Genomic DNA, 24061 nt, shown 5'->3' on the forward strand with positions numbered 1-24061 from the left:
TTTGTGTGCGCAAAAGGCACTTAACAGCTGCGTGTGTCATCAGTGTATGATGCGCGGCTTCGTTATTTTCTCGCAGCCGCCATCATTTTGACACTCCGTTTGGATGTTTGTAAACAGAAAAGCACGTGGTGCTTTTCTGTTTACATTCAGAGTTTGATAGCTGTTGCGCGAATCACGCAGTTCGCACGGAAGTGTTTCCGTGCGGCATGCGTGGTTTTCACGCACCCATTGACTTCAATGGGTGCGTGATGCGCGAACAGCGCACAAAGAAAGGACATGTCGTGAGTTTTACGCAACGCACTCGCACTGTGCAAAATTCACGCACTGTCTGCACGGCCCCATAGACTAATATAGGTGCGTACGACACGCGTGAAAAGCACGCGCGTATATTACACTCGTGTAAATGATGCCTAAGTTTGTTTTTTTTACTGACTTTACTGCTTCTGCCTTCCACATTGCAGTATACACAGCGGTCATATAAGCGCTCGGTATACAATGATGCCTTTGCCTCCATTAGTCCTGACAATCATGTCTGATCATTTAAACTAGACCCCGCACAACCCGAGCCGTTTTCCCCTGTAGCTGGGGATGCAATGGCATAAATAAAACCCCTGCAATTTATAAGTAAAGTCCCGATACAATGATTTAACTAAGACATGTTATGTATTAAAATAACTATTAGGGTATGTGCACACACACTAATTACGTCCGTAATTGACGGACGTATTTCGGCCGCAAGTCCCGGACCGAACACAGTGCAGGGAGCCGGGCTCCTAGCATCATACTTATGTACGATGCTAGGAGTTCCTGCCTCGCTGCAGGACAACTGTACCGTAGTATAATCATGTTTACAGTACGGGACAGTTGTCCTGCAGCGAGGCAGGGACTTCTAGCATCGTACATAAGTATGATGCTAGGAGCCCGGCTCCCTGCACTGTGTTCGGTCCGGGACTTGCGGCCGAAATACGTCCGTCAATTACGGACGTAATTAGTGTGTGTGCACATACCCTTAGACATTTCTATTTTACTTTTTTCTTTATGCAACAAAGGGCCCAATATTCTGGTTATTAAAGGCCTAAAATAGCTCGGTAGGGATCTTCTTCTGGAACTAGCTCTCATGCTATTGCCTTTTACTGCTGATCTTAATACCATTTTGGCTTTGTTTGATTTTCTTTCCGGTTCTTTGTTTAGGGCCTGTTCACATCAGCGTCACATCAGGGTTCCGTCGGTTCAGTCGACTGCGCTATTGGTTCCCTCAAAACAACGGAACCCTGTCACAACGGTGACTAACGGGAACCATTAACAGCGTTTCCGTCACCATTGAGATCAATGGTGAAGGAAACGTAAGCTAAGGTTTACGTTTGCCTTTCCGTTGAGGGGTTAACCTGATGGAAACCTCAGACGGAACCCCTCAGTGGAAGGGCAACGCTGATGTGGACAGGCCCTTAGTCCGTATTTGCTACTGTGACTTCCTTCGGTGTCTTACCCTACTTTTTCAGGCCATGTTGCTGTCAAACTAAATTTGATATGGCAGCACTATATGTAGTGCTCCAGCCTTCAAGAATGTACTCTATACAATGTGACAGACATCTGGTGTTTATATTGCTGGTTACAAGCAGACTTTTCTTTTATGTGAGTGATCGACCCTTGCATTGTTAGTAACCTAGTGATTAAATCATACCTCCGACCAAGCTCTTAGATAATTCACAAGAGTGTAGAAGGACTATCTAAATTTCCAATTTTATTAGGATCTACAGTACTAAGGGCACATTTAGACGTGACGGAATTGCTATTGGATTCCGCTGCGGACAGTCCGCAGTGGAAATCTGCAGCAGACGGTTTTTACATTTGTTTCTATACATTTTTAGGAAACTTAGTTCAGACGTTGCGGAAAATAACAGCGCGGAATTTAGGCTGCGGTGCAGAATTTTCCCTCGGCAGCATGCACATTTTGTTGCAGAGAAGCAGCGGAATTTCACTTCGGATTTCAGCCTTTGCAATGCAAAAACTGAAATCTGTGGTAAGTCCGCTGTGATATCCGCAACGTCTGAATTACCTGTCAAATATGCAAATGTTGCTTTAGACTCGTCGCGTAATTCCCGCAAATCCGCAGCAACATTTGCAGCAGAAAAATTCTGCCACATCTGAACATGGCCTAACAATAATGTCTACTGGAGCTGTTAGAAAAAACATTAAATGTTTTTTTGGGTTCTTCTAGTTTCCCCTGGAGATCAGTGGCACCAGAATTGTCTGTCACGTATTTAGTCTACAAAAATATTATGGACAATTGGTTGGGCACAAAGTGTGTAAATGAATTAGAACAAATAACTGAGTTATCCTTTGTCTACGGTCAGCTTTAGGGTTGGGGTATTGGGCAGTTTGTCGACGTAGGTGTCTTTGCTTTGACATACCATTTTAGTGCTTTGTCCCTTCTTGCCACTACCAATAAATATTTATTTTCTTTGGCTTCTTAAGGGGAATGTGTCATCAGAAAATTACCTAACGTTTAAGGTTGTGTTCACATTTGCGTTAGAGGTTCTGTTAGGAGCCTCTATCGCAGATTCCATCAGAAATGCCAAAACAATTATCGCAACATGGTGTCCGTTATGCAAGAAATCCAGCACTGATTTTTTGTTTTACAATGACAGAACAGAAAATCGAAATGTGAACGCAGCTGTAAACATAGCCTTAATCAAGTTTTTATGTAAAACATATTTTAAATAATTTTTGGTGAAGTTTGTTTTCGTTTTCTATGTCATTACCTAGATTAAAAAATTATCTTAAATCTTGCAGTTTCACTCTGGCCACTGAGCCTCACAATAGACCGACACTTCCTGTTCTATAGAGATCACTTCTCAGAAGTCATCTCATCATTCGATCAGGGGCATCGCTAAAGGCTTCATGTGCCCCAATGTCAAAGTCCTCCTTGCCCCACCCCCAGTTCTTTTTATGGCATCACTGGGTCTCCTAAGTGACCCATCAATGCAGCCCTTGCAGCAAGGGGTATTGCTATGGTCTTAAGACATCAGGGGCAATTGCCCCAAGACATATGTCTTGTCACAAAATCGTTTTATTATATATGGCTCTATCGGAGACAGCATATCTATAAGACTACGACCCCTATGTCTCGGCCTCAGGATAGGATTAGATACAGCGGCTCAGCAGACAGTATCACTAATGATAGGATTAGATGCAGGGCCCACAAAACAGTATAACACATAAAAGGGTTTAGATACAAGGCCCAGAAGACAGTATCACACATAATAGGCTTAGATACAGGGCCAAACGGACAATATTCTTATACTTACCCTCCTCACTGCTGAACCCAGTTCCAGCATAGGTCCTGATGCCGTTCAGCGTCACGACGTTGTGTGTGGTGCACATAACGTCGTGACGGGAGAACGAACTCAGCGCAGAACCCGTATCTGACTCAGGGTAAGTATAATCTTACTGTAGTTTACTACATAGGCCCCAGTTACTACAGTCACTGTGAAGAAATGGAGTGCGGGGGCCATGGGCCACATGGCTTCGGGGCCGGTCGCAATGGCGACCACTGCGAACCCTGTATTTACGCTACTGAATTTGGTTCACAAGCAGATAGAGACATTGTTATGTTCCTCACCTCTGAGGTTCGAGGAGTTTCTGCTGTGTAGTGGTAGAGCAGTAAGCATGGGTGGTGCTATATACTGTACATGCTCCCTACCTCCCTTCTCACCTGGGGTCCCCAAGAGCCCCTCTCTATGACAAACCACATGTGCTCATACTACTGATCCCTATTGGTTCTCCATCTGTAACACTCTATTTTTATGTCATTAAATTCATTCTTTACTGTTGTAAACCTCATTAATCTGCCATTAGTCTTGTAACAATTCATCCTTTGATTACTATGTGGTTCTCTGCATCTTTTCCAGGAATCCAGATGTATATTTGTAACAAGGAGCATTATGGGTACCTTCCCGTACCACTGAAACCACAGCAATCCCTGGAGGATGACATTGAGAGCTTTACACATGTACTGACAGAAGCAATGAGTAAGTGACGTTCTTCATGTGATCAGCCGCCCCTGCACGATTCTGTCCCAATCTATGTTTACAAACAGGAAGCTTGTAGGGATCATAGTAAAGATATGACCATCCACATAAACACCGTATAAGTGTTGCCACCTAAAGGGTACGTTCAGACGAGGCAGAATTTTTCCGCTGCAAATGTTGGTGCAGATTTGGGGCAATTATGTAACGAATCTGCACCAACATTTGCATATTTGACAGGTAATTCAGACGTTGCAGAAAACACAGCGGACTTGCCACAGATTTCAGTTTTTGCATTGCAAAGGCTGAAATACGCAGTGAAATTCCGCTTCTTCTCCGCAACAGACAGTGTATGCTGAGGACTGAAAATTCCGCAACGCAGCCTATGGTCCGCAGCGGAGTTTTCCGCAACGTCTGCATGAAGATAACTAAAAAGGTGTGGAAACCAATGGACAAACTGTCTGCAAAGGATTTCCACTGCGGACTGTCCACAGCGGAATTCCACAGCAATTCCGCTACGTCTGAATGTGCCCTAACTCTAGATAGTGGAGTGCATAGTGAACGGTCTGGACTTCTGCTTCCTGAAGGGTCATTCTGCCTCTTCTGCAGGTTTAGCAGAAGACTATGACATTGTCTAGAATTAATCGATTAGACAATAGATGTTGTTGTATGTAACATCATTTTATACAGTAAATAGTATATTATTATAATACAGTTTTGCAGCGGTGCACTGTATAGGAAAGCGCAGCAGATGACGCTATGTTATACAGTGAAAAAACGGTATGCTGACATATGGACCCATTCGTGGTATGCGTCAGGAGAATTTTCCAGCGCATACACCAGACGTACAACGTAGTGTGAACATAGCCTACCCTTATGTCCTAACCTCAGCTGTGTTTTAGCCTGCAGTAACATTTATCACCAGCAGGTGGTGATGCAATCTGTTCTACAAGCCTTTTTGTGAAATAAGAATACAACACCTGAAAGGTATACTTTGCACTGTACCTGGAAACATATTTATTGACACTGCTGATGATAAGGATTTTTTATTCATTTTTTTCATCTACGGCCACAGTTCTCAAAATGTTGCATCACACATTCTATGGCATTGTGTAAGGTTTTTCACATGAACCATTTTTTCGGCATAAAAAGAAGACTTTATCAGAAGGCTGAATGTGTCGCATTACATGTAATGTAACCATGGTCCTTTACACCAACACACAATACACATTTGAGAGCTTGGGGCAGATTTATCAGTATTGCTATAGGACAACTTCTAGTGTTATGTGAAAACTGGGGGATTTGGCGTGACCTCTCCCTGGTTGAACGTGATGCACATTTGTCGTCTTTCATGTGACATATTAAATAAAATGCAGATAAACTAATGGGTTGTAGCAACATGACAACCCCTTTGTATATAGAAGCTGGCCCGGCGATCAGCTGATCAACGCAGGTCCGGCTTCATAAACCTCTGACGATCAGCTGTCATGAATAGGGGAAACTGGGACCAGACAGACATTTCTCCTGCAATGTATGTACGTCATGTATTACATGACGGACATTCAAATAATGCCTGGATGGCAGAATCCGACGGCGCGAGAGCCGCTGTTTGCACTCTAGCTAATGGAGAGGGTACCGACGGTACTGAAGAGCCAATCCCTTTAATGCTATATGTCTCTAATACTAGTTTCACCCATGCGGGACCCGTTTTCACGGATCCCCATACACCTGAGTCTATGGAGGGATCCGTGAAAACAGAAGAAAATAGGACATGTTCTGTTTTTCAACAGACCCTTCACTCGGTCTGTTGAAACAATTGCTGTGTAAACGGCCCCATTGAAATACATGCGTCCGTGTGACGGCCCTTGTTTTAACGGCCGTCACACGACGTATTCAACGTTCGTGTGAATAAGCCCTAACTCTTTCTGTTGTATTTCCTCTGTTTATGTTTCAGTCCTATTTTCTTTTTGTTTTTTCCTTTCCTCCACTTGTAGTTTTTAATGGCACCATTTAATGTACCAAATATCGTACTGAAAAAGTTTTTTTGTGGGGTAGAATAGAAAAAAACCAGCAATTCTCCATTGTGTTTTGGCCTTCGTTTTTTGCCTCGTTCACCATGCAGTAAAAACTTCATATTAAAGTGTATTCTGTCGGTCAATGCGATTACGGTGATACCAAGTTTATATATTTTTTTTTTATGTTTTTCTACGTTTACAAAAAATAACCAATTTGTAAAAAATTATAATTTGGTGTCGCCATATTCTGAGAGTTATAACTTTTTATTCTTCTGTCGATGGAGCTATCCGAAAGCTTGTATCTTTTATTGGTACCATGTTGGGGTAGTTATGACTTTTTGATCACTTTTTATTTCATTTTTATAGGGAAATGAGCTGACTTCAGACTTTTATGGAAGTGGCGATATCAATTATGTTTATTTTTTATGGTTTACGTTATTTTACAGGAAAAAAATGGGAAAGGGTTTTTTTTACTTTTCATTCTGTTTTTTAATCTTGGCGAAAACTTTATTTAGTCCTACTTGGGAACTTAAACATGCGATCTTTTGATCACTTGTACAATACACTGCAATACTTATGTATTGCAGGGTATTGTGCTTTTTGCCAGTCCAAGATAGCAGACCTGGGGTCCTTCATTCGAACCGCAGACTGCCATGACAACTATCGGGATCACGATCGTGTTGCGGGTCGATCGGTTTTACAGAGGAGGCCGCCCTCCTTTAACAGCTCAGATATGGTGGTTGCTATTGACTGTGGCATCTAAGCGGTTAAACAGCCGGGATCGGGAACCACTTTGGGGATCTTTTGTCGAAAACATGGAGATGTAAAAAGAACGGCATTTTGTGTGTACGGTCAACCTGTTTGGTCTTTTCGGAGGTTGGGAAAGCAAACAACTGCTGCTGTCCAGATGGATCGGTTCTCTCACTATTTTGATCTTCGAGTTTCTTCTGATCTTAGCATTTGTGAATGGGACAATGATCATTGGCTGAATGCTCCCTTCTTGTTTCCCACAACGCTGGGCATGCAAAGCATGCTGGGACTTGTAGTTTCATGTCACTAGCTCTAAACACAGGTAATTCAAACCAACTTCTTCTTTGACAAACTTATTTTTATTTTTCTAGGTCGCGGTTTAAGCAAATTGACTGTCCTGCTGCTCTGTAGTAGAGCTTCTTGCAACTACTTTTTCGTGTTAGTTACATAGTTACATAGTTACATAGTTAGTACGGCTGAAAAAAGACACATGTCCATCAAGTTCAACCAAGGGAAGGGAAAAGGGAAGGAAAAATTTCTACACATAGGAGCTAATATTTTTTTGTTCTAGGAAATTATCTAACCCTTTTTTAAAGCCATCTACTGTCCCTGCTGTGACCAGCTCCTGCGGTAGACTATTCCATAGATTCACAGTTCTCACTGTAAAGAAGCCTTGTCGCCTCTGCAGCTTGAACCTTTTTTTCTCCAGACGGAGGGAGTGCCCCCTTGTTTTTTGAGCGGGTTTTACAAGGAACAGGATATCACCATATTTTTTGTATGTGCCATTAATATATTTATATAAGTTAATCATGTCCCCCCTTAGTCGTCTTTTTTCAAGGCTAAATAGGTTTAATTCTTTCAATCTTTCCTCATAACTTAAATTCTCCATGCCCCTTATTAGCTTCGTTGCTCTTCTTTGTATTTTTTCCAACTCCAGGGCATCCTTTCTATGAACTGGAGCCCAGAACTGAACTGCATATTCTAGATGAGGCCTCACTAATGCTTTGTAAAGTGGCATTATTACATCCCTGTCCCGCGAGTCCATGCCTCTTTTAATACACGACAATATCCTGCTGGCCTTTGAAGCAGCTGATTGACACTGCATGCTGTTATTGAGTTTATGATTTACAAGTACACCCAGATCCTTCTCAACAAGTGAATCCGCCAGTGTAGCGCCCCCTAGGACATATGATGCATGCAGGTTGTTGGTACCCAGATGCATAACTTTACATTTATCTACATTAAACTTCATTTGCCAAGTGGACGCCCAAACACTTAGTTTGTTTAAATCTGCCTGTAATTCATGAACATCTTCCATAGTCTGAACTATATTACATAGCTTGGTGTCATCTGCAAAAATAGAAATAGTGCTATTAATCCCTTCCTCTAGATCATTAATAAATAAGTTGAATAATAGTGGTCCCAGCACTGAACCCTGGGGTACACCACTTATAACCGGTGACCATTCAGAGAAGGAATCATTGACCACAACTCTCTGGATACGGTCCTTGAGCCAATTCTCAATCCAATTACAAACTATATTTTCTAAACCTATAGTCCTTAATTTACCCATTAGGCGTCTATGGGGGACAGTGTCAAATGCCTTTGCAAAGTCCAAAAACACTAAATCCACAGCGGCCCCTCTGTCTAGACTTCGGCTCACCTCTTCATAAAAACAGATTAGGTTAGTTTGACAACTTCTGTCCTTAGTAAAACCGTGCTGGCTGTCACTTATAATGCTATTTATTGTCACATAATCCTGTATATAGTCCCTCAATAGCCCCTCAAACATTTTCCCCACGATGGATGTTAAGCTTACTGGTCTATAATTACCCGGGGAAGACCTAGAGCCCTTTTTGAAAATAGGCACCACATTTGCCCTGCGCCAGTCCCTTGGCACTATACCAGTCACTAGAGATTCTCTGAATATTATGAAAAGGGGGACAGAAATAACTGAACTAAGCTCTTTAAGAATTCTAGGGTGTAACCCATCTGGTCCCGGAGCCTTGTGCACATTTATTTTATTTAATTTAGCTTGGACCATCTCTACATTCATCCAATTCAGTATATCAACTGATATATTAACAGCACTGGCACCGGCTACATCAGCTGCTCTTTCTTCAGTTGTATATACAGAGCTAAAGAACCCATTTAGTAACTCTGCCTTCTCTTGATCCCCTGTGATCAACTCCCCATTACCATTATCTAGGGGTCCTACATGTTCAGACCTTGGCTTTTTTGCATTTATATGCTTGAAGAATTTTTTAGTATTTGTTTTACTATCCTTGGCCACCTGCCTTTCATTTTGTATTTTTGCTAATTTTATTACATTTTTACAGATTTTATTAAGCTCTTTATATTTTACAAAGGCTACAGCTGTACCCTCAGATTTGTATTTTTTAAATGCCCTTTTTTTGTCATGTATTGCCTCTTTCACAGAAGGTGTAAGCCATGTGGGGTTTAATTTGAGTCGTTTATACTTATTACCTGTAGGAATAAATTTTGCACTATAATAACTCAAAGTAGATTTGAAAATCTCCCATTTATCATTTGTTCCATTATTTGACATTAGTTCTTCCCAGTCTATATCCTGAATTGCAGCCCTCATCCTGGGGAAATTGGCTTTCTTAAAATTAAATGTTTTTGCCCTCCCAGCCTGCGTTTGTTTTTTACAGTATAGGTAAAATGTAACTATATTGTGATCACTGTTACCGAGGTTTTCACGAACATTGACATTCCCAACAAGATCTGCATTATTAGAAATGACCAGATCCAACAGAGCTTCACCTCTAGTCGGGTCTTCCACAAACTGGCCCATAAAATTTTCCTGCAACAGGTTGAGGAAATGTCTCCCCTTTGCAATTGAAGCCGAACCATGACACCAATTAATATCCGGGAAATTAAAATCTCCCATTATCACTACAGTACCCGCCTGTGCAGCCCGCTCCATCTGTTTATATATCTGACCTTCCATCTCCTCAGTTATATTGGGGGGTCTATAGATTACACCAAAAGTAATTTTTTCAGTGTTTACCTCCCTTTCTAGTTCCACCCACAAGGTTTCAACCTCCTCACAGTCTTCACCCACTATTGTCTCTTTCACACTCGCCTTCATATCACTTCTCACATACAGACATACACCACCACCTTTCCTATTTGTCCTGTCTTTACGAAAAAGTGTAAAACCCTGTAGATTTACAGCCCAGTCATGTGAAGAGTCCAGCCATGTTTCAGCAACACCAACTATATCTATATTTTCTTCCAGTATCAAGGCCTCCAGCTCCCCCATTTTGCTTGCTAGACTTCTGGCATTTGTGAACATACACTTTAACTTGCCTGTCAGTTTTCCACTTTTATTATCAGAAATGTGATTTGACATTAATCGGTCCTTTTTATTTACACTGATGTTTTGTAACGAAAGGATCTCCTTATCTTGTTGTCTAGTCCTCTCCCCACATTCTGTTTCTCCCCCCACCAATATAGTCTGACCCCTCTCTAACCTGGCTACCCCTTTTTTTTCTACATTGACCTCCCTCCTCAGCCCTAGTTTAAATACTCCGCCACCCCAGCTAGAATTCTCTCCCCCAGCACAGCGGACCCCCTTCCATTTAGGTGCAAATCATCTGCAGAATACAGTTTGTACCCCAATGAAAAGTCAGCCCAGTGCTCTAGGAACCCAAATCCTTCTCCTCTACACCAAGACTTCAGCCATGCATTTAACTCCCTAAGCTCCCGCTGTCTTTCCTGTGATGCGCATGGCACAGGCAGTATTCCTGAGAATACAACCTTGGAGGTCCTTCCCTTCAGCTTGTAGCCTAGTTCTTTAAAATTATTCTTAAGGCTCCTCCACCTACCATTTATTCTGTCGTTGGTACCGACATGGACCACGACAGCTGGATCATCACCAGCCCCTCCCAGCAATTTGTCCACCCGTTCCACCACATGCCGAACCCTGGCACCAGGGAGACAGCAAACCATTCGGTTGAGGTGGTCTTGGCGACAAATAATTCTATCCGTCTTCCTGATTATAGAATCCCCTACGACTATCAATTGTCTTGGCTTACCTGCATTACCATCCCGCCGACTACTAGCTGGGCTGTTCTCCCGGCTGTTAGGGAGATCAGTATCCACTAGGGCTGCCATTTCTGAGACTGACACCCTTGCATCATCACCCAACTTGGCAATTTTGCCTGGAATGTCAGAAACCGGATCGGCCTTCCTTGTCTTTGACCCCTTTCTACTGCCCCTAACTACATTAACCCAGCTACTTACCTGATCCTGCTCACCCATGTCTTCACCCTCCAGTTGTAACCCACTAACTGCATGCTCTGTGAGCAGCAAGCTCCGTTCAAAATTGTCTATCCTCCTCAGGATGAGTTTCTTTAGGGTTAATTTGTGGGATAAACATTTCTGAATATTATAAGTAATTGGTCTGCAGATTCTCCTAAACTAAGTATGGAATTGTATGCATTTTAGTTGATCGACCTCCCCTGGAGACATCACGATATATCCAGATGCCGCCCAAACAACCAGACAAGATGGGGTTTGATGAGGTTAGTTATTCTTTTCTGCTTTATGCAATCTTGATTTGTTTTGTTAACCAAACACAGAAAAAATGGAAAGTACACTATCTAAAGTAAAGCTCTATTATTAAGACAAACTAAACAGAATCGTTCTCAATACTTTAAAAAAAAAGTTGATCCAAAAGTAGTGACACTAATTCATACAGAACTATAATGCAAACCTATAAAAGCATTACGTAGGGTCAGGGGCGTAGCTAAAGGCTCATGGGCCCCGATGCAAAAGTTCTTATTGGCCCCCCCCCCTGCAAACTTCTCGTGGCCGACGGTCCGCAGCTTTCAGCTGCATCGCTGGGTCTCCTAAGTGACCCAACAATGCGCACTAGCAGCCGGGGCGTCACTAAGGACTTAAAATGTCAGGGGAAATAGCCCCAATGCATATGTGTCTGCCCAAAAAAATGTGTGTATAGGAGACAGCATAGCATATCTATAGCACTACGACCCTATCAACTATGGATAGGATCACACATAATAGGATTAGATACAGTGGCTCAGCAGCCAGTATCACACATGATAGGATTAGATACACAGCTCAGCAGACAGTATCACACATGATAGGATTAGATGCAGTGGCCCAGCAGACAGTATCACACATGATAGGATTAGATATTGGGCCCAGCAGATAGTATCACACATGATAGGATTAGATACAGTGGCTGAGCAGACAGTATCACACATGATAGGATTAGATATAGGGCCCAGCAGATAGTATCACGCATGATAGGATTAGATACAGTGGCTCAGCAGACAGTATCACACATGATAGGATTAGATACAGTGGCTCAGCAGACAGTATCACACATGATACGATTAGATACCTCTTCCCAACAGACAGTATCACACATGATAGGCTTAGATACACAGCTCAGCAGACAGTATCACACATGATAGGATTAGATATAAGGCCCAGCAGATAGTATCACACATGATAGGATTAGATACAGTGGCTCAGCAGACAGTATCACACATGATATGATTAGATACAGTGGCTCAGCAGACAGTATCACACATGATAGGATTAGATACAGTGGCTCAGCAGACAGTATCACACATGATAGGATTAGATACAGTGGCTCAGCAGACAGTAACACACATGATATGATTAGATACACAGCTCAGCAGACAGTATCACACATGATTGGATTAGATATAGGGCCCAGCAGACAGTATCACACATGATAGGATTAGATACAGTGGCTCAGCAGACAGTATCACACATGATAGGATTAGAGATAGGGCCCAGCAGACAGTATCACACATGATAGGATTAGATACAGTGGCTCAGCAGACAGTATCCAACATAATAGGATTAGATACAGTGGCTCAGCAGACAGTATCACACATGATAGGATTAGATACAGTGGCTAAGCAGGCAGTATCACACATGATAGGATTAGATACAGTGTCTCAGCAGACAGTATCACACATGATAGGATTAGATACAGTGGCTGAGCAGACAGTATCACACATGATCGGATTAGATACAGGACTCCGCTCGCTGACATTGCGGCTCCAGCGCTGGACCCAGGAAAGGTAAGAATAATAATTTTGCTTCTTTATGTGTAACTGATTATTTTTGTGTGTTTGTGTTTTTTTTACAGGTTCGGTTTTTGGACTTCGGATATGAGGACTTCAATGACGGCGTTTTTTTATTCTCAATAAAATGGTTAATGAGGGTTGTGTTTTTTATTTCAATAAAATATTTTTTCTATGTGCTTGTATCTTTTTAAACTTTATTATCACCGCCTTAGTAATGGCCGCTGGCTGATTGACAACCTCCATTACTAAGGCGGGGCTTAATGTTAGCAGGTGCAGCAGAGGCCAACACTAACCCCAATTATTACCCCGATACCCACCGCCACCAGGGGTACTGGGAAGAGCCGGGTACGAACCAGTACCCGACCATCTGTAGTGACGGTCAGGCACCGGGGCGGCCACAAGCTGGTAGTATTAGGCTGGGGAAGGCCAAAAACAGTGGCCCCTCCCCACCCTGGTAATGCTGCCTGCTGCTGTGTTGTATCTGACTGGTTATGAAAATTGGGTGGGGGACCCGACATCGTTCTTTCCAATTATTTTTTATTTTATTTTTTTTAAATGACGTGGGGTCCCCCCCATTTTTCATAACCAGCCAGATACAATAAAGCAGCAGCAGCCTAGCATCACCAGGGTGGGAAGGGCCACTGTTTTTGGCCTTTCCCCTCCTGATAATACCAGCCTGCGGCCACCCCAGTGCCCGACCATCCCTACAGATGGTCAGGTACTGGATGGTACCCGTCTCTTCCCAGTACCCCTGGTGGCGGTGGGTACCGGGGTAATAAAGGGGGTTAGTGTTAGCCTCTGCATCGGCTAACACTAAGCCCCGCCTTAGCAACAGACGCTGTCAATCAGCCGGCGTCCATTACTAAGACGGTAGTAATAAAGTTTTAAAAAAACACAAAGACATAGAAAAAATATTTTATTGAAATAAAAAAAAAACAGACAACCCTCATTAACCATTTTATTGATAATAAAAAAAAAGCCGTCATCGAAGTAGTCCTGGAATCCGACGTAGTCCAACGACCGAACCTGTAAGAAAACACACAAAAAAAAAACGATTAGTAACACATGTGTATGGCTGGGTTCACACGACCACATTAACGTCCGTAATGGACGGACGTATTTCGGCCGGAAGTCCCGGACCGAACTCAGTGCAGGGAGCCGGGCTCCTAGCATCATAGTTATGTACGATGCTAGGAGTCCCTGCCTCTCCGTGGAACTACTGTCCCGTACTGAAAACATGATTACAGTACGGGACAGTTGTCCTGCAGAGAGGCAGGGACTCCTAGCATCGTACATAACTATGATGCTAGGAGCCCGGCTCCCTGCACTGAGTTCGGTCCGGGACTTCCGGCCGAAATACGTCCGTCCATTACGGACGTTAATGTGGTCGTGTGAACCCAGCCTTAGGCTTAGATACAGGGCGCATGTGTGATACTGTCTGTGGGACCCTGTATCTAAGCCTACCACAAGGTAGGCTTAGATACAGGGTCCAGCAGACCGTAATCTTATACAGTATAAGATTACTGTGTGCTGGGGCCCTGTATCTAAGCCTACAGTGTGGTAGGCTTATATACAGGGCCCATCAGACAGGATCACACATGGGCCATGTATCTAAGCCTACCATGTGATTGGCTTAGATACAGGGCCCAGCAGACAGGATCACACAATCTGTGATCCTGTCTCATGGGCCCTCTAAGCCTGCTACATCGTAGGTTTAGGGGTTGTGCAGTCCCTAAACATTGATGGCCTATCCACAGGATAGGCCATCAATAGCTGATGTGTCGGGGTCCGTCTCCCGGGACCCGCCAATCAGCTGTTTTGAAGGGGCCGCAGCACTCGTACGAGAGCTGCTTCCCCTTCATTTCACTACTCGCTCACCCTGTGAATCGCCCACACCGATTCACAGTGTGACCGGAATGAAGGGGAGCAGCTCTCGTACGGGTGCTGCGGCCCCTTCAAAGCAGCTGATTGGCGGGTCCCGGGAGTCGGACCCCGCCACTCAGTGCTAATCTTACCTTCCTCTTCAGCCGCGGCGGTAGTTCTGTCGTCTCGATGCTGTGCGCGGCGCATAGCGCGGTGACGTCATGCGCTGCACACAGCGCTTGACGTCAGGACCTCCGCTGCGATACGGAACCAGGAAGGTAAGGAAAGTCTGTTACTATAGTAACAGGGGCCCGTGGCCCGAGTTACTATAGTAACTTTTTATTGATGTGGTGCGGGGGGCTGTGGGCCCCCCTGGCTTCAGGGCCCGGTCGCAATTGCGACCGCTGCGACCCCTATAGCTACGCCAGTGCGTAGGGTGTATTCACACAGTGCAGTTTTACCACGTTTTCTACCGCGCGGTGAAAAACGCACCAAAACCACACCGTGTGAATACATCCTTAAAGGAGGAATCTCTGTAGCAGGATTAATGTTTAAAGTTACTTTAAGATAATTTGTTTTCAAATTTATGCACTCGTGTCCTGCGCTGGGTATTGGGGTCCTACCAGAGGGCTTGTTCCTTATTAATGAAAACGGTTCTTTAAGTAAATGATTGGAAAATCCAGCTGCTCCATCCTCCATTGATTTATGAGCACCTCGCTGTAAGGGCATGCCCCCACGTGGCGGATTTCCTCCGCAACTGTCCGCATCAATGCCGCACCTAATCCGGGTTGCGGATTACGGCTGCGGATCTGCCCAAAATGTGCAGTAAATTGATGCGGACTAGCTGCTGCGGACTGCGGGAAAAGTGCTTCCCTTCTCTCTATCAGTGCAGGATAGAGAGAAGGGACAGCACTTTCCCTAGTGAAAGTAAACGAATTTCATACTTACCGGCCGTTGTCTTCGTGACGCGTCCCTCTTTCGGCATCCAGCCCTACCTCCCTGGATGACGCGGCAGTCCATGTGACCGCTGCAGCCTGTGATTGGCTGCAGACGTCACTTAGACTGAAACGTCATCCTGGGAAGCCGGACTGGAGACAGAAGCAGGGAGTTCTCGGTAAGTATGAACATCTATTTTTTTACAGGTTGCTGTATATTGGGATCGGTAGTCACTATCCAGGGTGCAGAAACAGTTACTGCCGATCGCTTAACTCTTTCAGCACCCTGGACAGTGACTATTTACTGACGTCTCCTAGCAACGCTCCCGTAATTCCGGGAGCCCCATTGACTTCCTCAGTCTGGCTGTAGACCTAGAAATACATAGGTCCAGCCAGAATGAAGAAATGTCATGTTAAAAAAGCAAGACGCATCCGCAGCACACATAACATGTGCATGACAGCTGCGGACTTCATTGCGGAATTTAGAATCTCCATTGAAGTCAATGGAGAAATTCCGCCATGAGTCCGCAACCAGTCCGCCACTGCTCCGCAACAGACAGAGCATGCTGCGGACACCAAATTCCACTCCGCAGCCTATGCTCCGCAGCGGAATTTTACGCATCGTCTAAACGAACACTTCTAAATTTAAGTGGAAGTCAATGGAGAAACGGCTCCGCTGCGGATTAACGCTGCGGAGTGTCCGCAGCGGAATTCAAGTGAAATTCCGCCACATGTGAACCCAGCCTAAGACTGGATTCACACAGATATTTTCTGGCAATTCAAACTGCCTAAAAAAATGCTTTGAAAATGCCATCATTATTAAAATGTAACATGCGCTTTTATGGTGTTTTTAATGTCTATAGTATAATATCAAATGCACTACACACAAATGCGTTTTGGTTTGTGGCGTTTTTGAGGCAATTTTGTGGTCCGTGGGAAATTTTTCCAAACGCAGCATGCTCTGGGTATGGCAGTTTTTACCATAGACTTCTCTAAAGGACTTTAAAAACACCTGAAAAAAATCATGTATAGAATAACTAAAAAATGTCTGCCAATAAAATGTTACATTTTCACCCCATCACGACGTATATCATATACTTACATCAAAGTTGGGTAAGGGAAGTATGAAGCGGCCTTAGCAACAAATTTCTGCACCAAATGACGCACCAATTTCTGCACCAAAAAGCAACGTGTGCATGTAGCCTTAGGCTACATGCACACATTTCGTAATATTACATGCACACATTGTGTAATATGGTGCAGGAAATCCGCATCAAAACCACAGATAAACGCAGGTAATTCCACAGGCAAAATCTTCACTTTATAATACCTTTTTAGGTGCATTTCTCACATATTTATATGGAAACAGGTGCAGATTTTATGCTGCAGATTTTAAAATACGCACCGCAGGTCAATTTATTTGCGGAAAAATTCTGCAACGTGTAGATGAGATTACCTGAGATCTCATTTATTTTGCCGGTACTGTATTAAGCTAGATTCACACGAGCGTGGGGAAACTCAGACGTGAAAAGTGTGACTTTTTCATGTCCGAGTTGCCCCCGTGCGGGTCCTGTTTTCACGGATCCCCATAGACTTGAGCCTATGGAGAGACCCGTGAAAACGGAAGATATTAGGACAGGGTCTATTTTTCAACGGACCCTTCACATGGTCTGTTGAAACAATGGCCGTACGAATGGCCCCATTGAAAAACATACGTCCGTGTGACGGCCGTCATCAACGCTCTTGTGAATAAGGTCTTACTCTGTGGATTTCCGGCACGAAAATCTGCGCAGCAAATCCGCATCATGTGCATTTGGCCTTAGTGTCATTTTGTGTGCCATTTTTGAAGTCCAATATAGAAGCCTATGGGAAAACGCCTGAAAAACTGCCATACCCAGAGCATGCTGCATTTAGAAAATAACGCCACTGACCACAAAATTGCCTCAAAAAAGCCACAAACCAAAATGCAGTTGTATGTTGTGCATTTTAGATTTTGATATAGACTTTAATGTAACATCTGGCCGCACTAAAAAAAACGCCATTAAAAATGCCACGATAAAGGCAGCAAAATGCTGTGTGTGAATCCAGCCTAAGTCTTCTAAGGCTGGATTCACACGAGCACATTACGTCCTGCCTCTCCATGGAACTACTGTCCCGTACTGAAAACATGATTACATTACGGCACAGTTGTCCCGCAGCGAGGCAGGGACTCCTAGCGTCGTACATAAGTATGATGCTAGGAGCCCGGCTCCCTGCACTGTGTTCGGTCCGGGACTTGCGGCCGAAATACGTTCTGTCCATTACGGACGTAATGTGCTCGTGTGAATCCAGCCTTATACTGCCCCCAGACCAGAATTTGTTGGAGAGTCTAGCTGGAAACACTTGACGAGAACTACTGAAAATGTCCACAGAGTTCCTCAATATGACGCTACAGGAATAGTTTATAGCAGCAGAGTCATTCACTAGTAGATTAAAGCACTATCTCTGGATTAAAGGCCAACTCTAGGTGCCCTATAGGCAAATATTTTAAGGATCCCATTTTGCAAGTCACAATAATTAGATCGTAATGAATGGGTTTCACCGTGACTTACCAGAGTCTAAAATTTCAAAGCTGGAGGGGCAGCTTCAGGGTTAACCTGTAAAATTTGTTGGAGTTAGTAAGTAATGAAATCATTCCAAGGATTCCAGGGCAGGAATGTAAGTCGACTAATTGAAGAGTTGCTGTTTACAGTCCTTCACTAATTGTCCCCAGGTGTTTCCAGGCTAAATGAGAAGATGTAAAACTCACGGCCGCTTTCTAGTTAAAAGATTAACAGTTTGATCATTTGTCGTACAAAGACATTCAAGGCCAGAAGTTACCAAGTGAAACTTGGAGTCCTGCTAAGGCTGGATTCACACGGGCATGTTCGGTCCGTAAAGGACGGAACGTATTTCGGCCGCAAGTCCCGGACCGAACGCACTGCAGGGAGCCGGGCTCCTAGCATCATAGTTATGTACGATGCTAGGAGTCCCTGAGTCGCTGCGGGACAACTGTCCCGTACTGTAATCATGTTTTCAGTACGGAACAGTAGTTCCACGGAGAGGCAGGGACTCCTAGCGTCGTACATAACTATGATGCCAAGAGTTCGGCTCCCTGCACTGTGTTCGGTCCGGGACTTGCGGCCAAAATACGTTCCGTCCTTTACGGACCGAACATGCTCGTGTGAATCCAGCCTTATACTGCAGATAATGAGTTGTTTTTATTTATCTGCCTGTGAGTGGCACCTGACTCCTCACAAAAATTAAAGAGGACCTGTCACCTCTCCTGACATTATCTGTTTGAGTAAATACATGTATTCCCCATGAAGTAACAATTCTGGAACATCTTTTCTTAAAGCTCTGCATTGTGCAATTCCTTTGTTATTCATCCTAGACCTTTATGAATAAATTGCCAACTGGGTGTTACCATTCTCCTTGTTAAAGGGGTGTGTCCCTACACAGTCTCACTCTATCCAGCACTGATTGGACATTGTCAATCTGTCTAGGGACACACCCTCAACTGGTAACACCCAATTGTAAATTTGTTCATTTGTTTCTAAGAGGAATAACAGAGGAATGGAAGAGCACAGAGTTCTTAGAAAAGGTGCAACAGAATTGTTATTTCATGAGGAATACAATTATTTACTAAAACAGACATATCAGGAGAAGTGATAGATTCTCTTTAGCAGATGACTAGCTGTTTGGTGGGACCCTCATACTGTACAGCTGATTTAGCTGTGCTTTTGCTTGCCTTTGACAGAGGGAAAACTGTGATCACCGATGGTCACTATTTTGACCCTACAGATCAGTTTTTCTCCAATATCATATGTAGGCACAGCGACAACTAAAGCAACTCTCTAATGTAAGGACCCCACCAAACAACTCCCCGAATCTCAGCTTCCAGGATTACGGTGTGACAGGAGGAGTGGCATAATGAAATTAACTGCAGAAATCTGAAATACAGCAATCGTTATGCTCTTTGTGCATTAAAGGAGCACTCCAGGTAAAACTGATATACTGTGTTATGCCTAATGCAGGGCCTAAGAGTGTGGTGCATAAGATTCAAAGAAAAGCTTCTTCAGGCCCTGCACTAGGCATAACATATTGCATTATTTTTTTCTTGGAGTGTTTCTATAAAGGCTATGTAAACCTTTGAAAATTATTTTCCTTTTTATTAAAAATTAATTTTACTTTTTGAGATACAGCTGCTCTGTAACCTGTATACGGAGCAGAAGTATCGTTCGCTGAATCCTGTACCCGTCAGGTCCGCGGGACTGACGGGTTCAGTGAAATCGGGTCCTGCGTGACTCTAACCAGGATCCCCCTGTTATCCATCACATCTAAGTTCATAATTATGATGTGATAGATTACAGGTGGATGCTGTGTGACAAAGACACGCACGACTTGCTGACACTGAACCCGTCAGTCCCGCCGACCTTATGGATTCAGGTCTTAGCGAACTATGCTACTGCTCTCTATACAGGATACAGATCAGCTGTATCGCAAAAAGTAAAAATCATTTTTAATAAAAACTAATTTGAAAGTTGCACCAAACACTCTGAATGGTCACGTAATTTACTGGAGTGCCTCCAATAATAACATTACAATAGCAAACTACCTCTGAACCAGAGACACACTTGTCATACAATATTCTGCCACATTGGATTACAGTAGTTATTTTATTGAGCAACCTCTTTCCCATTTTTTCCTCTATATCTGTGGTACAAAGGCACATTCCCAGGTTAAATGAGAATTTTTTTTTTATATTAAAACAGATCCGTCAGTGATGTCAGGGGATCCTCCTGGATCGGAATGTGATATCAGGGGAATCCCAGAGCCGGAGTCTTGGAGCAGAGCACTAGTATAGGCTCTGCGCCGGAACTCTGGGGAAGCCATTAACATCAGTGTCCATATATGGACAGTGATGTCAGGGGCTTGCCCAGAGCTGTAGTCCCGGAGCTGAGCCATTTCTAGCACCCTGCCTGGGATTCCAGCTCTGCTCCTGACACCACTGACCATATATGGACATGTATGTCAGGGGCAAACTCAGAGCTGGAGTCCTGGGCAGAGCACTAGTTGGCTCTTCCTGGGACTCCAGCTCTGCTCCTGACATCACTGGGACTCCTGCTCTGTGGAAGCCCCTGACATCACTGTCGATGTATGGACAGCGATGTCAGAGGCTTCCCCAGAGTCCCAGAGCAGAGACTATACTAGTGCTCTGCCCGGGACTCCAGCTCTGGGGAAGCCGCAGACATCGTGTGTCCAAACATGGACACCGATGTCAGTGAATTCCACAGGGTCCCAGAGCAGAGCCGATACTACCGCTCTGCCGGGGACTCCGCTCTGGGTAAGACCCTGACACACTGTACATATATGGACAGCGATGTCAGAAGATTCCACAGAGTCCCGGAGCAGAGCTGATACTAGCACTCTACCCAGGACTCGGCTCTGGGGAAGACCCTGACACACTGTCCATATATGGACAGCGATGTCAGGGAATTCCACAGACTCCCGGAGCAGAGCCGATACTAGCGCTCTGCCCGGGACTCGGATCTGGGGAAGACCCTGACACACTGTCCATATATGGACAGCGATGTCAGGGAATTCCACAGTCCCGGAGCAGAGCCTATACTAGCGCTCTGCCCGGGACTCCGGCTCTGGGGAAGCCCCAGACATCGCTGTTCATATGTGGACAGCGATGTAAGGGAATTCGAGAGTCCCGGAGCAGAGTCTGTACTAGCGGATCTGTGTCCCGCGGGCCGCAGATGACAGCCCCAGGGGCCGCATGCTTGAGACCCCTGGTGTAGAGGGTGAGCTCAAGAATATACACCAATCAGCCATAACATTAAATCCATTCGCCCAATTTTGGGTAGGTCCCCCTCCTGCCACCAAAACATCTCTGACACGTTTAGGCTTGGACTCCACAAGACCTCTGGAGGTGTCCTGTGGTATCCAAGACGTTAGCAGCAGATCATTTCATTTAAGTCCTGCAATTTGCGAGGTGCGACCTCTATGGATCAGACTTTTTTTCCTGCACATTCGACAGATCGAGATTAGGGAAATTTGGAGGCTAAGTCAGCACCTTAAACTCTTTGCCATGTTCCGCAAACCATTCCTGAACAATTTTTTGGGGCGTTATCCTGCTGAAAGAGGCCACTGCCATTAGGAAATATCATTACCATGAAATTGTCCACTTCGTCTGCAACAATGTTAAGGTAGGGAGTAACATCCACATGAATGCCATGACCCAAGGTTTCCCATCAGAAAATTGCCCAGAGCATCTCATTGCCTCCGCTGGCTTTGCTTCTTCCCATAGTGCCTCCTGGTGCCATCTCTTTCCCAGGTAAGCAACGCAACTGACCGTCCACATGATGTGACAGAAAATGTCAGTCATCAGAACAGGCCACCATCTTCTATTGCTTAATGGTCTAATTCTGATGCTCATATGCCCATTGTTGGTGCTTTCAGTGGTGAACAGGGTCAGCATTGGCACTTTGACCGGTCTACAGCTACACAGCGCCAAACACAGCAAGCTGCAATGCACTGTGTATTCTGCCACCTTTCTATCATAGCCAGCATTAACTTTTTTTTACCAATTTGTGCTACAGTAGCTCTTCTGCGGGATCAGACCAGATGGCTAGCCTCCAACCCCCACGTTGATCAATGAGCTTTAGGCATCCATGACCCTATCGCCAGTTCACCGGTTGTCCTTCCTTGGACCACTTTTGGTAGACACTAAGTACTGCATACTGTGAGCACCTCACAAGACCAGTCGTTTTGGAGAGGCTCTGACTCATTTGTCTAGCCATCACAATATTGCAGTTGCCACTCAGATCCTTATGCTTGCCCATTTTTTCCTTCTTCCAACAGTGGTTTTAATGTTATGACTAATCAGTGTATAGTTTTATAGTTTCCTGTTATTTCATTAAGTGTGCTAATCTAAGAATCTGTTTAAATGCTGCCAGGACTCATAGAGAAAGTCTGTAAATCCAGCTTCCCCTGGCCACAAAAAAGGGAGTGACAGCTTTTGGCAGGGCAGGGGAAGCAAGACTTACAGGCTTATTATATGATGCAAAAATAACAAAATAGACAACATCTAAAGCCAAAGTCACAATAGTATGGTATGCGTGGTGCAGATCAGACTGAGGGCTCCGTCCAACTGACCCTGACACAATATCCCCCAACAAAGTAATAGACAGCACTCACGTCTTGATGCAAAAAAGTGTAGTAGTAACTTTAATCTGGTAGTGCCGACCGAATTAAAGTTATTACACTTTTTTGCATCAAGATGTGAGTGCTGTCTATTACTTTGTTGGAAGCTTTATCTATGAGTGCTTGAAGCATTTGAACAGCTTTTTACATAAAAATACTGCTGTATCCTATGCTGCACTCAGTAAGGTGGCGCTTGAGATCTTACATGTGTTTTATTTTTTAAATTCCTCTAACCACATTGCTGTATCCTTTGTATCCTGGGAGCTGTTATATTGATTATCTCCACCTCCTGAAAAATTGTCACTTTTTAAGTCCTTTTTTTATCAGCACTAACTACTGTAGTAGAGCTTTTTTGGAAAATAATGTTCAGTAGACAGACAGGAGAAATTTGAAATCTGTCTACAATTGTTCTCTAAAGTGTAACTCCACCTACCAGCTTAAAGGGGTTGTCCACTACTTCCCCAGATCACCAGATAGGTCATCAGTACATGATCTGTGGGGGTCCAACACCTGGACGCACCACCATTAAGCCGCTCCAGCTGCCTCCGATCACCGGACGTACATGCCAGAAGCAGTTGGCTCCGGCCACTGAATAGCGGCCAAGCTGCCATACTGCAGCTCTGCTTCTATTCAAGTGAATAGACGCAGAGCTGCTGTTCGGCAGCACGGCAGCTATGCTATTTATGGAGCCAACTGCTTCCGGCTCCGTACATCGCATAATGGCCCATAACATCCGGTGCACTGAGGCAGCCGGAGCGGCTTAACAGTGTGGGTTCTGGTTGTCGGACCCGCACCGATGATATACTGATGACCTATTCAGGGGATAGGTCATCAGTTGTTTAGTAGTTGACAACCCCTTTAACTTTTCATTTGTGGCTAGAGAATAGTTGGTTTTCAGGTAGTCTTGAGGTCACTAACTTCTTAAAATACAGTCTTAAATGTCACTAACTTTTTTATCAAACTTTGCATTAATCAATAGTATAAGCAAATATAAGAAACTTTGTAATAAATCTTTTTAGAGAGAAATGCATCTTTCTTCACTTATCAGGCTTAGGTACGCTTTAAGTCAGAAGGAAGGATGACATGGGAGACTTGAAATTCTACAGCTGAGAGGTTAGAAA

The 24061-nt window shown here is 44.2% G+C and overlaps 1 protein-coding gene across 1 annotated transcript in view; it reads left to right on the plus strand.

Moving 5' to 3' along the window:
* The window catches only part of COLGALT2 (collagen beta(1-O)galactosyltransferase 2), a 115272-nt gene that overhangs the window by 78437 nt on the left and 12774 nt on the right, over positions 1-24061 (plus strand). The window contains exons 6-7 of the mRNA XM_075833450.1: positions 3912-4031; positions 11270-11346. Of these exons, the coding sequence (XP_075689565.1) occupies positions 3912-4031; positions 11270-11346 (197 nt within the window). The remainder of the gene's footprint in view (positions 1-3911; positions 4032-11269; positions 11347-24061) is intronic.

The sequence above is a fragment of the Rhinoderma darwinii genome, chromosome 7 (genome assembly GCF_050947455.1).
Source record: "Rhinoderma darwinii isolate aRhiDar2 chromosome 7, aRhiDar2.hap1, whole genome shotgun sequence".
NCBI classification, from domain to species: domain Eukaryota; kingdom Metazoa; phylum Chordata; class Amphibia; order Anura; family Rhinodermatidae; genus Rhinoderma; species Rhinoderma darwinii.